The sequence below is a fragment of the Anguilla rostrata genome, chromosome 2 (genome assembly GCF_018555375.3).
Source record: "Anguilla rostrata isolate EN2019 chromosome 2, ASM1855537v3, whole genome shotgun sequence".
Taxonomy (NCBI): domain Eukaryota; kingdom Metazoa; phylum Chordata; class Actinopteri; order Anguilliformes; family Anguillidae; genus Anguilla; species Anguilla rostrata.
Window position 1 is genome coordinate 70428087 of NC_057934.1, and position 16798 is coordinate 70444884.

The window sequence follows — 16798 nt, forward strand, 5'->3', positions numbered from 1 at the left end:
GCGGTATGCACCTAATCAGTTGGTATAAACCCGCCTGTAAATCCACTGAAGAAGAAGGGGAGGAGGAGGAAGAAGAAGAATGCCGAGAGTTAGCTTTATTACTGTGCAATTTAAGTTATACAAACGATTGGAGTTGAAGTAAGCGAGTCGTCTCCGAATAGGGGTGAGTTTTTTTGTTTGTTTGTTTTTTCCTGTCGTTGTTATAGTAGATTTGTTTATCCGCTTCACATCGTGTTGCTTTCCTTTCAGTAATGTTATATATCGATGGCATTGTACCAGATATGTTTGTAAATGTGGCAGTAGCTGCTAAATCGCGCGTGATTTTGGACTATATTTTCGAATTTTAAAATGTTTTCAAACAGGCCCAATGTTAGTTTTCAATGAGATGGTCGTGGTCATTTATAATAGATAAATACAATCGTCAATAAAATTACTGTGAGTTAAAAAGATGTCGCTAAACTTGTCAGCTACATTGTTGTTCAGTAAAAACCGAAGTCCTGACTCACTGTGGTCATTAAAAACGCCATGACACTTGTCGCAAAGAGTAGGGGGTTCCTTGGTGTCCTGGCTAAATTCCCAACCTGACAATCTCAAACTTGCCACCTAATCATCCCCTGATTTAATTGGCTAAAAAAAGTTCTCTTCCTCTCCATTTTGGCAAATGTGTGGTGAGCGTTCTGGTGCAAAATGGCTGCCATGTGTAGGTGGATATTACACATTGGTGATGTGTGTGGTGAGTTCCCACTCATCACTGTAAAGCACTATGAGCATTTGGAAAAGTGCTATGAATGCAATGCTTCATTCATTCATTCATTCATTCATTCATTCATTCATCCATTCATCCCGGCCATTGCTTATAAACTAAACGGTGCCGTGGAGTTGTGATGTGATTTGGTGAAAACAAGGCTGGAGAACTTGTAAGAGAGAAAGTATGATTTAAAAAAAAAAAAAAACAGAAATTAGGGGCTAATTAACACCAATTTAAAATGTTGCCAACATTGGAAATTTTCACAGGATAGAGACAGGAAGTTAGTAAATTACCAATTTATGGACTAAGTCACTGTAATGTCACCCATTGGTCTGACTTTGCGTGGGCTGGGTGAAAAGCTTTTAGAAGTCCGGGAAGTTCAGTTTGTCGGTGCCACAATATTGTGAAAATAGGGCCCAGGCCCTGCCCAGTAGGTCCCCTCAGTGCATGGCATTACTTTTCAGTCCTTCCTTATTCGACTTTCCTGCTCTCCCCCACTAACACTTTCCTCCTGCCCGGAAGTATGTGTGAAGGAATGAGATGAGTTTGAAGCCACTTCGCCAGTGTAGTTCTGGGCGCTTTGCTTATCTCCTCCAATATTGGGACACTGGAGGACGGGGGGACACGGAGCAAACGAGGTGGTTGTGGAGGAAAGGAGGATGCATTTTTCGAGTATCGGGAGTATCATTTGCCTTTCTGTAGCCCCCATATTGAAAAATGGAAGCTTCAGTGTAAACTGGTTTCCTGCCAGTTGGGTAGCGAAAGTGACATCCCAACTGTGTTGTAGTCTCCACTATATTCATGTCATCCTGAAGTTTCAAAAAAATATTTTTTGTACTTCTAGCATTTAAACAAAGGCATTTCAGATTATTACTTCTGCACTACCCATTCCCCCACCCCCATCATACAAAGCCACCCTTACTAAAATTTTGCTATAACAAGATTTAAAAAGATTTCACGCTATTATAGGTAGTTTTGGCAGCTTCCATTCAGGCAGTCTGCACCTCCCTACTCTTTTCACTATGACCTCCCTGCCGCCTAAGTCTCTTGTTTAAATAATCCTGTGCTACCCTAAGCATAAACTGGCTCATTGCAGCTGTACCCCTACAGTTCAGGTGCAGCTCCTCACACTTGTAGAGGTAACCCCTGTCCCAAAAGGAGTCCAGGTGCCTCATTAACCTGTCCTGCTGTTGGATGCTGTCGGCTGTGGGCGCAAGGAATTGCGTGTTATGCATTCAAACAACAAAGCGCTTCTCGTCACATTAATGCCGGTAATTAAATCAACCGGCGGTAAACTGCAATCGGAGAAACTACCTGTTTCAACCCCGACCGTGTTACGGGGGCGGGGGAGGGGTGCTACCGTGTTGCCATTAGTCGCTAGACGAGATTTTTAGTCGCTAGGGAAGTGGAAAAAGTCGCTAAATCTAGCGACAAAGACGCTAAATTGGCTACGCTGTCTTCTTTTAATTTCCGGCAGACTAGGCACAGGTAGTGCATTGCTGCCTCCCGCTGGTTAAAAACAACAACGCACTTGGTCTTTGCGAACGTAAATGATGTACGTGTTTATTTGCATATTGAGCGGGGAAGCGAGATCCGAACACAAGTGGTAGGCTACTCGAGACGCATGTGGAGAGGCATTCTGATGCCGGGTGTGAACTGGCATCCCTCTCGACTGAATCTAGACACAACCTGGATATATCTGGATACAAAGTGCAGGTCTGAACAGGGCCTCAGGGTCAAGGGCTAGGTCCAGTGTCTTCAAGGGCTGGAATTGTTTGGACGGCGCAAGCCGCCCCTGTGTGGTGTGCATGCTCCTTTCTGTGCGTGTGCCCTACTGTCACCCAACTATCTCTCCTGGCCTGCTCTGGAGTCTCCCCCCTTCCCAGCTGTGGCATGCATACAGTACCTTAAAGGATATGCTACTCAGTTCCTGGAACTCTACTATTTGTGAACTGCGGATTTCAAGAAGCTGGCCCTCGAGATCAAGGATCTTGTTCTCAAAGTAGTCCACCAGCCAGCAATGGTGGCAGATAAACTCCCCCGGAAATGGTTTTCCAGAAATACGATCATCCTGCGACCCTCACAGCTTTGGCTGCATGTTTTACCCCCAAGCTATATTGAGTTAGGGGGTATAAAGTGATTTGGGGTTTGCCTCACTGTATATTCTTATGTTTGTGCAATGTTGTTGTGTTGCTGATTATATTGTTGAGTTTCAGTTGACAGCGAGAATGTTAATGCATTCTTCATGTGTGAGCTGTTTGTTTGTTGCTGAGTTGCTGTAGACTTACATATGGGAAGTTAGTATTGATTCTGTGTTCACGTTTGGCAGACTATTCCTACTCTGTCTGAGGCTGGCAGAAATTAAGATGTGAGTCCTTGCTAATTTGATTACATTTTATTGGTAAATAGGTGGTAGGCCTAAACCTAGCACTTATGTTTTTCTGTGCTATGAAATTGGATTGTTCTAGATTTGGGAATTGTCTTGGAAAATACAAATTCCATTCTGAAAATGGAGAAACCTTCTAGAATTGCATTTTTCGGATGCTGGTCATTATTTGTTTTTGAACTGCAATTCTTGTGTATACAGCGTGTCGCCCTATAAATATGGCAAATCAGATCATTTCAAGCATAGAACATTTAAGAATGTGTCAGCTGCTGCAGTCGGACTTGTTTGATTAAGGCTAAATCCCTTCCCTGTTTCCCTTCAGGAGCTGCACTACTGCACACCTTTGAGCAGCAGTACGATGCAGGCAGGAGTCTGTCTGAGATAAGACACTGAGACAACACTACCAGAGTTTACTGAGCAGCACAGGACCAGACAGAAAGAAGAGGAACTCAGCGGAGGTGTGTCTGTCCACATGGCAGAGTCAGAGACAGAGTGTGCTGCACCAGGACTCAACACACTGGAGCCAGAGGGTGTTACAGCACACAGCGGGGTCAGTGATGTACACCACACACACACACCACTGATTAAAACAGAAACTGATCTGGGCTCCACCCACACTGGGGATCTTAAGACAGAGAACCTAGATGGTACAGAGCTGGGATATGTAACCCATCTGCATCCTGACCAAATCAAAACAGAGACTGATGATGGAGGATACCTTAAGGCGGAACACATCAGTGACCTGCTGGATATAAAATGTGTTGATATGAAATCCGACCAAATGAAGTGTGAAAAGACAATTCATAGAAATAAAGATGAAATTCATACTGGTGAAAAGCCGCACAAGGGTACACAGCGTGAAAAGCGTTCTCATACAAAATCTGATCGAAATAAACACTTGATAATTCATACAGGTGAAAAGCCATACAAGTGTACACAGTGTGTCAAGTGCTATTCCTCAGCGTCTAGTTTATATAACCACCAGAGAATTCATACAGGTGGTCAAAAGCCTTGGATGTGTGAACAGTGTGGAAAGTGCTTTTCCACAAAACATCATTTCAATACCCACCAGAGAATTCATACAGGTGAAAAGCCATACAAGTGTACACAATGTGAGAAACTTTTCAATAAAAAATCGGGGTTAAGTCGACACCTGAGAGTTCATACAGGTGAAAAACCATTCAGTTGTGCACAGTGTGGGAAGAGTTTCAATGAAAAATCTTATTTAACAATACACGAGAGAACTCACACAGGTGAGAAGCCATACAAGTGTACCCAGTGTGAGAAGAGATTCAATAGAAAATCTTATTTAAACATACACCGAAAAATTCATTCTGGTGAAAAGCCTTTTACATGTTCTCAATGTGGGAAGTGCTTTTCCACAATGTCTTTTTTAAATTGCCACAAGAAAATTCATACAAGTGAAATGCTATACAAGTGTACACAATGTGAGAAAATATTTAATACAAAATCTGCTTTAAATATACACCTGAAAATTCATACAGGTGAAAAACCATACAGTTGTACTCAGTGTGGGAAATGCTTTTCCTCAGGATCTAACTTATTTCACCACCAAAGAGTTCATACAGGTGAAAAGCCCTACAAATGCAAACAGTGTGGGAAGTGTTTAGCTCAAAAAAGTTCTTTACATTATCACAGGATGATTCATACAGGTGAAAAGCCCTACAAATGTTCTCAGTGTGGGAAGTGCTTTTTGTCTGCATCTCATTTAAAGGGCCACCAGAGAATTCATACAGGTGAAAAGCCCTACAAATGTTCTCAGTGTGGGAAGTGCTTTTTGTGTACATCTAATTTAAAGGCCCACCAGAGAATTCATACAGGTGAAAAGCCCTACAAATGTACTCAGTGTGGAAAGTGCTTTTCCAGACTAGCTCCTCTAAAGAGCCACCAGAGCATTCATATAGGTGAAAAGCCATAAAAATATAATGATTTTTGGAAGAGCTTTTCAACACCATCTCATTTTTAATATCCTCTAATGAATTCATATACAGTAGGTGAAAAGGCAAAAAAATGTACTGTGTTGCAAATGTTTTTTCCCAAACAAGTGCATGAAATTTACACTACATGCTTCGTATGAAAGAAAAACTGTACCCATGTAGTGTGCAAAGTGTTTTTGAAAAAAAGATAATTGGACTTGCCAACAGAGTGTTCATGCATGTGAAATACCCTACTTGATAATTAATACAAACATGCCTTCAGAATTTTTAGGACAAACAAATGTTTTATGGTAGTGTTATGGCTTGCACATGTATGGCTGCCACTGGAACTGGCTCAGTTTTCTTTATTGATGATGTGACCGATGACTGCAACAGTAGGATGAATTATAGACTGTACAGAAACACCTTGTCTGCTGAAATCCAACCCAAAGATCCATAAGCATCAAAACTCAGTGGCTGACCCTTCACCCTGCAGCAGGACAATGACCCCAGACATACTGTTCAAGCAACCAAGGAGCTTTTCCTGGCCTAAAAGTGGAGTGTTCTTGACTGGCCCAGTCAGTCACCCATCCTGAACCCAATTGGACATGCTTTTCACTTCCTGAGAACAAGACTGAAGAAACTGAATGCCCCCAAAAAAAAAAAAAAAAACAGGAACTGAAGATGACAGGCCTGGCAGAGCATCTCCAGGGAAGATACCCTGCATCTGGTGATATCTGTGAGTTGCAGACTTCAGGCAGTCATTGAATGTGTCGGATTTGCTACCAAGTACTAAACATGATGACTTCATTTCATGTTATGTTAATTTGTCCCATTACTTTTGCTCTCCTAATGTGGGGGGACTGTGTATTCAAAAGGACTGTAATTCCTGATATGGATGTAAATGCTTTCAAATTAAAGCATTAAGCTTAAATGTTGTATTTCAAATACAATGCACTGGACTACAGAGCCAAACCAACAAAAAATGAATTGTGTCACGGTCACAATACTTTTGTATTTAACTGTAGCTCTGATCAGTGTATGTTTTCTGTCAAACAAAACTTTAATTTTGAATAAATTTTCTGCATCTCAGGGTTTATATTTCCTGTCTATGACAGACTGAGCTGTGGGGCTGCTCAGCCCTTTATTTTAACTTTGTCCTTAAAACTGACTTTCCCAAATGTAATTCTCTGACTGTAGGAGGCTTTTCCCCTTGTGAGGTACAGGTGCTAAAAGTGGGCTAAACTAACCTAGTATTCCGTATTTCATCACTCCCACATAACTACAGGCCTATCTCCAAGCTCAGTTAATTTCCAAAATCCTCAAGAAAAGTTGTCAGCAAACAGCTATTTTAGAGGTGTTGGAAAATAATAATGTATTTAAAAATTTTCAATAAGGCTTTTGTGAACCACATTGTACTGAAAATGCTGTACTCGGGGTCACCAATGATACATGGTATGCAAATTTTGGCGATTGCTCTGTTCTGCTGTTACTGGACCATAGCACTGCTTTTAACACTTGATTATGTGTTCTTCTAGATTGGCTCAAGTAGTGGGTGGGTATATCTGGAACTGCCCGGGACTGGTTTTTTTTCCTCTTACCTTTCTCACGCAAAACTCTCTGTAACCGTTGGTGAGTTTATTTTGTTATCAGCTCTGCTAATGTGTGGTGTGCCCCAGGGATCAATTCTTTGTCCAATTTTGCTCTCACTATACATGCATCGAGTGGGACATATACGGTAATTTGCAATTTCAGGAGGATTTCTCGTCATTCCTTGGCAAACACCACCCACCTCTACCTGTCTTTTAAGCCTAATGACTTTAATTAAAATGTTTAACTGCCATTAAGAACTTAACCATTAAGGATTATGAACACTGTAAAATTGCTGTGAAATACACTACAAATAAAATTTTATTGATTGATTGTTGGTGTGCATATAAATGTGTATCGAAACACCAATTAAAATTTTCCTTTAAAGCTGTAGTGTCGTTTCAAATTTACTCGTACTACCATTTTTAAAAATCATAACTGCCTCACACACTGAGACGGTCCAGATGACATCAGGTAAGTTGTTACAGCCCGGCGGTCTAGGAGGGAGGAAGATAGGTGCGCAACATTAATAGAAATGGTGAACGTCTATGAAAACAGTGCTTTCCCCTGTAGTACATCAGCAGGCTATGGCAGCAGATGGGAGAAAGTCAAATTCACACATGCACAAAAGAGTACAGATTTATTTCCGGTTACCGTAGCCTTCCCTGCCGCCGTTGATGCTTAAAGTCCCTATCCTTTACAGTTGTCTGTCTGACCACAGGGGGCGCTCCTGTATTATGAGGTAGGTGGAAACCCTTCCTCTCCCCCTGGGTAATCCCAATTCTCAGGTTAAATTTTAACTTCAACTGCAACTTTTTGTGTGTTCTTTTTAGAGTAAAAAGCCCTTCATAAAGTGCCTCAGAACCTGTGCAGGCTTGCATTTGTGTGTTTCTCAGCACCTTTTGTCTGCAAGAACAAGACCCTGCAAAACCCAATACCTTATCCAGGAGCCTGAAGACTGGCCTGTCTATAGCAGCGTTTCCCAACCTTTTTCCTTCCGTGGCACACTTTCCAAATTTACAGAATCTCATGGCAACATACTGACGTTGATGTGACGTGCCAACAGTAGGCCTGTTCTTTCGGGGGTTTTAATTAAGCGATATGCATTTTAATGACATTTATTTTGTGAGTGGGATTTGTTCATTTCAGTTTTTTTAATTCATTTGAACATAAATTTTTTTAAAGGATTTTTCACACGGCACACCAGAGTGGTTTGAAAACGATGGTCTATAGCGTAAGGGCAATTTCCCCTTGTCCATTTATGCCTCTGTCTTGGTTTGTGAAAATCCTGTGAATCATCTTATTCAATTACTACCTAACCAGCAAAGAAAGATGACAATAAAAGATACATTTCTGAAATTATCTTAACTTGCCAACTAATTTTTGTAAAATTAATACAATACAGAAGGCAAAAATCACATTAGAAAAAATTGATGGAACTGCTTGACTTAATGTTTTGATTGGCATTTCGACACACAATTTATATGCTTACCATCGTCAGAGAAAAGTAACATTAAGCCAGTGTTGCTGATGATGATGATGATGAACGTGATTATGATGTTAAGCACAGGGTAATAATGAAGCATTGCAAGTAATTACATGTAATGGTATGCTTGTTTTTTCTACCACCTGTATAAGCATGCTGGTTGGGTCGATTCTTGCCTAGAATTAATTTTGTTTATTGTAAAGTCTGCTAATGGCCATTTTGCTCAAAGATGACAACTGATCAAAAGCACAGTCATGCATTTTGATGCGGTGATATAATGCGAACACTTAAATTAATTCCTTAAATATAATTTAGCAATTAAATCAATGCACGTAAAACATTTGCCAACAATGACAATTTACTCTTGAGAGCACACAAGTAACATTGATTCATCTGAATGTAAATTGTAAAAAATATGAGTTTCAGTCCCTTTATCCTATTTGCCATAGGAACATTTGCTAGGCTTTAATTACCACATTTACATAGCAGGAACTACAAATCTTGCTGTCCTGCAAAAGAATTGCCTTCAATATCGTGAAACAGATTCTTCAAAATGTCTCGTAATTGTATTAGATGAGTTTTATAAAAGGTATTTACCGTGTTTAACTCAGACATGTCCACCATAATTTGCATGTGTTTCTGTTTTTACTTAAGTTGGGAAAATGTGCGAAATAATTTTGTAAAAAAATTTTCAGGTTAAGACTAATTGAAAACGATTAAAACAATAACAAAAATGAATCAAATTTGTTTGTTGCACAATTAGTGTTGCCTAATGTGCAACAGAAATTAAACTGTATTCACCAATAGTGTTAATAAGAGAAAACAATGACACAGGGAAGGACATTAGAGTTTATCCAGAAATTTGCATAAAGGGCATAAAGTAAACTTTCACAATGTTAAATTATTTCATACATAATTCATGAAGAATGCTGAAAAATCAAGAGTGCAACCAAGATCCTTCACTGATATCTCTGATAAAACATACTGTCGTAAGTCTAATGCTTGGCTTTAGCTGACATACACATTACAGCACCTACAATGGCAGCAAATGAACTGAAAAGGTCAGTAGTGTAAAGTTCATTTTCAGAATACAAGTTTGCAATATACATTACAATGTTTTTTTTTTTTTTTTCTACAGCATACGTTAATTTTTTACTTTACATTGGATCTTTCAAACAAATTACTCTGGTGTTAATTTGATCATTACAAAATATCACCCTTCAATGTACAAGGAGTTACATTTTAGCATTCACACAGAACGAAACATACATGTTTAAAGAACAAAACAGTGACAAAACCCCTTGTTGTAACAGGAAAATGGCATCCCAGTCCATCCCAGTCATTATACTGTTTTTTCAGATGTCTGTCCAAAGTAAGATCAGGAAGCAGAAGCAGAGCTTTGGACTGCGCAATCGGGCTAGGCAATATGGACAAAATCAAATATCACGATATTTTTGACCAAATACCTCAATATCGATATTGTGATGATATTGTGGGGACTATTGGTACTTTCACAAAATTACACAATGAGATTTTTGATAAATAATCATCAGTAATGCCTATGTAATAACTAAGTGGGTAAAGGCAAATAATAGAACAGCTAGAACAGTCAGGTAAGTTCAGGAAATGACATCACTTTACTGTAATGCTGCCTTTAAGGTGAGGAAAAGACAACACTTACGCCATATCACGATATCACGATATACAAAATCCCAGACGATATGCATTCTCATATCACGATATCAATATAATATTGATATATTGCCCAGCCCTACTGTGAAAACTATAAACAGTGCAAAATGGTTGGCTTACCACCTTTTATTTACTCCTTGAAATGACATTAAACACCCACTAAATCAGAATTTGGAAAACACACAAAAAATAGGGTGGTTTTTCTTTAAAAATACAAAGGAACGGCTGTATTAATTCTCAGGTTGTTATTTTAAATCTGGAACGCTTCTTACTCAAGTCACATGTAAAGGAAGCTTTCGTTAAATGCTTCCCACAATGAGTACACTCAGACTCTTCATTCGTACCAGTTGTCTTTTGGTCATGAAAAGGAGATTTTTTAAAAATTTAAACATTGAGAACATTTAAAAGACTCTTCCCTTGTATGCATTCTCAGATGGTAAATAGAATGTGCTCCAAAAGCACTTCCCACACAATACTTGTATTGTGGCAGTTTAACTCACTCTTTGTGGTTTAAATTGCCACACTTTGCACACTGGAAACATTAGCAGGGCTTTTCAGCTGTGACACAGTGAGAACATGCAAATTCCACACAGAAAGGCCCCAAGCCGAGATTCAAACCCACAACTTTCTGGCTGTGAGGCGACAGTGCTATCCACTGCACCACCATGCTGCCCATGTGCAGAATAACCAAAGAAATTTTTTTTTTTTTAAATACTGTACTTTGTGTTTCTTTACTTTTCCATTTTGTTTTGTCATGCACATTTTAACACTTCTCAGTGTTCCTGTAATATGCTTCGATACGTCTTACCTCACCCTATATTAAAAAAAAAAAAAACAAACGTTGAAATTGATTCAGTCGTTTCCTTTATTTCAAGAAAATTGTTGTTTTGCAATATCCGTTTTTGAAATCTTTATGAAATTTGGTCACTGTTGATGTAGAAATTGATGTTGCAATGCTGGATACGTCTGACGCCACTGGCCAGCATAGAGGTAGTATGTAGAGTAAAAAAATGTGGCCTTTCCTGAGTTCAAACATTACAGACTCAAGTTGTCGGCTAATGGCACACCCAGCACTGGCTCATGTGGCTCTAAAATATCTGACCTGCCCCCAACGAGTGTTTCAAGCATCTTTTGAGTATAGCAAAGGATGTTGTGCCTCCCCATCGCACACTGCTCCCAGCTCAATACAGCAGCTTGTCTTTACAAAACACAACTTTAGGAAATTTGAGCAAAGCATAATAGCTGAAGATGTATTCCACCCAGGGAGTCTTTTTGATTTTTTCTTTAATTTACCTAAGCTTAGGCAAAAAAAAAACATAATGGTAAAGTGGGGTTTCAACAAAGAGGGAAGAAAAATTATTAACACACAAAAAAACAAAAAAACAGTTTAGCCTTACACTGTGTAGTTTTTAAAATGTATTTAATTAGGGGTTCACTGCATACAGTAGTTCACAATGACGACAAGGAACTATTTTTTTAAATTATGAAAGCATTATTTCAGTTTATTATAGACTTCAGTGGTGCTCAGGGGGGCGGGGCGGGGCGGGGCGGGGGGGGGGGGGGTTCATAGAGTGGGTACTATGCAGCCCAAAGTAAGAATGAGTAACTATGTTTTGATTTAGAAAAACATTGTGTCAGTTTGAAACTTGATTTGACTGTTTGTTTACCTCAGTGCAATAGAAGCCCGTTGTGGCTATATAACCTATAGATCATTATTAGTTAAATACAGCTTTAAAAAAAAATTACATGTTGTTAAACCGGATTATTATTAATGTCATTGTAAAACCACAACTTAAATGCTTTAATATCTCAACAATAGCAGTGCCAGTAATTATAATAGAAAATTCTCTGGGATTTTTGCCAGTTAATGCAGCTTCCATGTTAAACCTTCCCACACCCACTTTCGGTTGTTATCCGCATACAAATACAAATAATTATGCTGTTTAAACGAATACAGATACAAATACTGGCATCTCCCTCCATCCCTGGTGCTTTTCACCTGAATGATTGTATTAGGTGTGTAGGGGTGACATAACACAGGAGGTAAGACTGATTGTCTGGCAGTCGGAGGGTTGCCAGTTCAAACCCCGCCCTGGGCGTGTTGAAGTGTCCTTGAGCAAGACACCTAACCCCTAACTGCTCTGGCGAATGAGAGGCATCAATTGTAAAGTGCTTTGGATAAAAGCGCTATATAAATGCAGTCCATTTTACCATTTACAAATCAAATTTTGTACAAAAACACTTTCCACACTGAGAACATTTATTGGGCTTTTTTTCAGGTGGGTATTTAAATTAGATTTTATATTACAATCACTTCTCACACTGAGCTTACTTATTATTACAGACACAACATTTTCACATAGCATTTACATTGCATCCAATCATACAGCTGGATATATACTGAAGCAGTGCATACTAAGTATCTTGCTCAAGGGTTCAACAGCAGTGTCCTATCTGGGAATCGAACCTGAGACCATTAAGTTACAAGCCCAGCTCCTTACCCATTATACTACGCTGCTGCCTTTTCACCTGTATGAATTCTCAGGTGTGCATTTAAATTAGATTTTGTATGAAAACATTTCTCACACTGTGCACGCTTGTATGGCTTTTCACCTGTATCAATTCTGAGGTGTGAATTAAAATCAGGTTTTTGTACGAAAACTGTTACTGCGCTGTGTACACTTGCAGGGATTTTCACCAGAATGAAAACTTAAGTGGCTATTTAATTGAGATGTCTGGGAAAAGCCATTCCCACAATGATTACATCAGTAGGGCTTTTCACCTGTATTCATTCTCTGGTGACTGTTTAAATAAGATTTCGTATTAAAAAACTTCTCACACTGTGCACACTTGAATGGATTTTCACCTGTATGAATTCTCAGGTGGGTCTTTAAATTAGATTTTGTATTAAAGCACAGCCTGAGCTAATCTAGGACACCATGAATAATTACATTCAATATAACGTAAATACAGGAACTGGGCAGAATCAAAATCAATAGGAAAAACATGGTCGCTGTAGCTAATGAAAAATGCTCCCATTTAATCATCAAAACGTGTTATCCCCAAGCCTGTCAGAAATACGGAATTTAATCCTCAAACACATAAAAGTTACCAAAACTTGAAGTCTCGTTAGAGAGAACATATGTTGATCAGAGCTATTTTGACCAGGGAATGTGCAATGTCTGTCGGAGAGGCCATGTTGACAGTGCAACTCATGTGCGAAGTTGGAAAATAAAGAGCAATACAAACATCCTCGACTGTCAGACAAAACATACTGTCAGGTCTAAAAAATCAGCTTTAATTGACAAGAACAATTACAGCATCTACCATTGACAGTAAAAGAACTGGAAAAGTCAGTACAGTCAAGTTCATTTTCAGAAAAGTTTGCAATACACAAAACCACGTTTCTTTTCACAGAATATCCAAACAGACTGCTGTCAATTTCATAATCCCAAAATATCACGCTTCAGTCCACAAGGAATTACATTTAACATTTACATGGAATTAAAATTACATTTTCAAAAAACAGTCATAAACACTTGTTATGAAAGGAGCATCGTAGATTGATGCCCTAGTTATTGTGCTGTATTCTCAGATGTCGGAAACATGATCAGCATGTTAGAAGTACATTACAATGCGCAACTACAAACCAGCCTTTTTCTCCATGAACTCAAATGAAACACCCATCAAATAAGAATTTAGAAACCACAACAGGGTGGTTAATCAAAAAAAAAGGCACATCTGTACAAATTCTCAGGTATTGTATGAAATTTGATGGATATCTGGAACTCTTCCTACACAAATTACACCATATAAAGGATGCTTTCACAAAACACTTCCCACAATGAGTACGTCAGGCTCTACACTTGTAGGAGTTGCCTTCTGGCCATGAAAATTAGATTTTTTAAATTAACCACTAAGTACATTTGAAATACTTCCCACACTGAGTAACTGTACTACTAGCATCGAAGCAATTTAGTGCCTTTCATTGGTAAAAACAGTCCCAACACTGAAAACATTAGTCCCACACGACACATGTGCAGGGTTTTTCATTGGTGTGATGCATCTTGGGAAAAATAAATTCACATTTTTTGGGAAAAGCACTTCCCGCTCAGAGAACATGTAAAGGGCTTTTCATCTGAATGAATTCTCAGCTGGCTACTAAAAAGCATGTTGCACAATTAATAAAATTGCGTGGCTTTTCACCTCTATGAATTCCATGTTAGCACGTTAAATTGTGGAAAAGCACTCACCACAGCGTTGAGATGTTTAGGGCGTTTCCCTTAAATGAATTCTTAGGTGGCATCTTAAATTAGACACTTGGGAAAAGCACTTCCCACAATGAATACATGTGTAGGGCTTTTCACCTGTGTGAACTCTCTGGTGTGCATTAAATTGAGATTTTGTAATAAAACTCTTCTCACATTGTGTACACTTGTATGGCTTTTCACCTGTATGAATTCTCTGGTGTGCATTAAATTGAGATTTTGTAATAAAACTCTTCTCACATTGTGTACACTTGTATGGCTTTTCACCTGTATGAATTCTCTGGTGTGCATTAAATTGAGATTTTGTGATAAAACTCTTCTCACACTGTGTACACTTGTATGGCTTATCTCCTGTATGAATTCTCACATGTGTATGTAAATTATATTCTGTAGTAAAACATTTCCCGCAGTGTGTGCACTTGTTAGGCATCTCACCCGTGTGAATTCTCAGGTGGTTTCTTAAAGGACTCATTTGGGAAAAACACTTCTCACAATGAATACATTTGTATGGCTTTTCACTTCTATGAACTGTTTGGTGTTTATTTAAATCAGATTTAGTATTAAAACTCTTCTCACATTGTGTACAATTATATGGCTTTTCACCTGTATGAATTCTCCAGTGGCAATTTAAAACATACTTTGTGGAAAAGCACTTTCCACAATGTGCACACTGGTAAGGCTTCTCACCTGTATGAATTCTCAGGTGACAATTCAACTCAAATATTCGGGAAAAGCACTTCCCACAATGAATACATTTGTACGGCTTCTCACCTGTATGAATTCTCAGGTGACAATTTAAATGAGATATTCGGGAAAAGCACTTCCCACAATGGATACATTTGTAGGGCTTTTCACCTGTATGAATTCTCAGGTGGCTATTTAAATTACATATTTGGGAAAAGCACTTCCCACAATGAATACACTTGTAAGGCTTCTCATCTCTATGAATTCTCAGATGTAGATTTAAAACAAATTTGGTAGTAAAACATTTCTCACACTGTATACATTTGTAGGGCTTTTCACCTGTATGATTTCTCAGGTGTATATTTAAAGCAGATTTGGTAGTGAAACATTTCTCACACTGTGTACAATTGTATGGCTTTCCACCAGTATGAAATCCACCTTGATTTCTATGCACAGTCTTCTTTTGAAAGAGGCTTGGGTTTTTACTTGAATCAATTATGGGTTCAATTAACACATCAGTTCTCTGACAGTTTATATGTTTTCTGCTAGTGTTCGCACTTATCTGGGTGATTCTGCTTAAATTATTTTCACTGTTTATGTCACAGTCATGGTTTAAGTCCTCACATTGAGTCAGCAGGTCATGAGCTTCTTCCTTTTTACAGTTTGGGCTTGGCTCTCCTGCATATTGCCATGGTCCAGTCTGGTCTTTGTGACCAACACCAGTATTCATGAGATCACTCATTAAACGTTCACTGGATTCAATTTTAATATTAACACACTTAAAATCCTGCAAGTCACTGATGTGTTCTGGGTTATGAAATCCTCCATCATCAGCCTCCATTTTGATTTGGTCAGGATGCAGATGCGTTACATATCCCAGCTCTGTACCATCTAGGCTCTCTGTCTTAATAGGATACCCAGTGCTGCGGAAGCCCACATCAGTTTCTGTTTTAATCAGTGATGTGTGTGTATGTTGTACATCACTGACCCCGCTGTGTGCACACTCTGTCTCTGACTCTGCCATGTGGACAGGCTCCAGTCCACTGAGTTCCTCTTCTTTCAGTCTGGTCCTGTGCTGCTCAGTGAGCTCTGGTAGTGTTGTCTCAGCATCCTGTCTCAGACAGACTCCTGCCTGCATCATACTGCTGTTCAAAGGTGTGCAGAAGTACAGCTCCTGGAGGAAAAAGGGGAAGGCACTTAGCCGTAATCAAACAACGTATGTTCATAAAGGGGATCAACAAAGTGAACTTGAGGGAATTCTTCAGGTTGAGTTCTGTTAGTAGAATGAGGGGACCTAAATGGAAAATAGAAAAAGGCCATTTCCGTACAGATATTAGAAAGAATTTGTTTCACTTAGAGAGTAGTCAAGTGGAATAGCCAACCATGTCATGTAGTTGAGACAGAAACTCTGGGGATTTTCAAGACCAGGCTTAATATGGTGTTAATATGGTAGTCTGTAGGTAATCAGAGCACTAGGTACAATTTAGTCAGGAAAATGGCAAGCATTGCTGGGCTGAATGGCCTGTACTCATTGTTACGTTACGTCATGTTACATTACATTAAGTGCTACTGCAGTAGCTGACATGTTCTTTACACTCCACCGTCCTGTAGATATCGGACTGAGCACAGGTGGCACTCTACCATAATGAGGTGGGCAAAACCCATCCTCAATATCTAATTTTATGTGTCCTTGTCTCCTCGATCCCAGCCTGGCCCGGAAATCAATCGAGGTCCACCAACTTTAAGGAAATTCCAACCTGTTACATGCTCCTTGAAGGAGCCAGGAGTGAGGAGCTAGGGGACTCCCAGAGGAAGCTTGAGGCCGGAAACATGAGTGCATCCTTTGCAGAAGTATTTATTTTTTGGAATGAGTGACGTATAAATGATCAACCTGCAGTTCACCCTCTCCCCAGCGGCCACATCTGTAATTCGCGTACCTGCAAACTGACGCTTGACTGAATAAGGACGTTCAATTTGCAATATACACCTTTCCTCAATTCCTGAAGC

The 16798-nt window shown here is 39.3% G+C and overlaps 2 protein-coding genes across 3 annotated transcripts; one reads left to right on the forward strand and one right to left on the reverse strand.

Moving 5' to 3' along the window:
- Positions 1 to 12: 12 nt before the first annotated feature.
- On the forward strand, positions 13 to 7734 carry LOC135249313 (zinc finger protein 664-like). Of its 2 annotated transcripts, XR_010328642.1 has the most exons (4): positions 13 to 163; positions 3457 to 3688; positions 7300 to 7403; positions 7495 to 7734. XR_010328642.1 is itself a non-coding variant. In XM_064324839.1 (2 exons), the coding sequence occupies exon 2, from the start codon at positions 3607 to 3609 to the stop codon at positions 5071 to 5073; it is 1467 nt and encodes a 488-aa protein (XP_064180909.1). In that variant the 5' UTR covers positions 14 to 163; positions 3457 to 3606; the 3' UTR covers positions 5074 to 6993. The 2 variants fall into 2 exon arrangements, 1 of the variants encoding a protein (XP_064180909.1); XM_064324839.1 differs by lacking the exons at positions 7300 to 7403; positions 7495 to 7734 and having other exon boundaries at positions 14 to 163; positions 3457 to 6993.
- A 5382-nt stretch (positions 7735 to 13116) lies between these two features.
- Positions 13117 to 15785, reverse strand: LOC135249310 (zinc finger protein 501-like). The gene has a single exon (XM_064324832.1). The coding sequence runs from the start codon at positions 15630 to 15632 to the stop codon at positions 14109 to 14111; it is 1524 nt and encodes a 507-aa protein (XP_064180902.1). The 5' UTR covers positions 15633 to 15785; the 3' UTR covers positions 13117 to 14108.
- Positions 15786 to 16798: the final 1013 nt, after the last annotated feature.

Bases quoted from the DNA above. Each gene is read 5' to 3' on its own strand.
- LOC135249313 (XM_064324839.1), top strand. From the start codon at position 3,607: ATGGCAGAGTCAGAGACAGAGTGTGCTGCACCAGGACTCAACACACTG.
- LOC135249310 (XM_064324832.1), bottom strand. From the start codon at position 15,632: ATGGAGGCTGATGATGGAGGATTTCATAACCCAGAACACATCAGTGAC.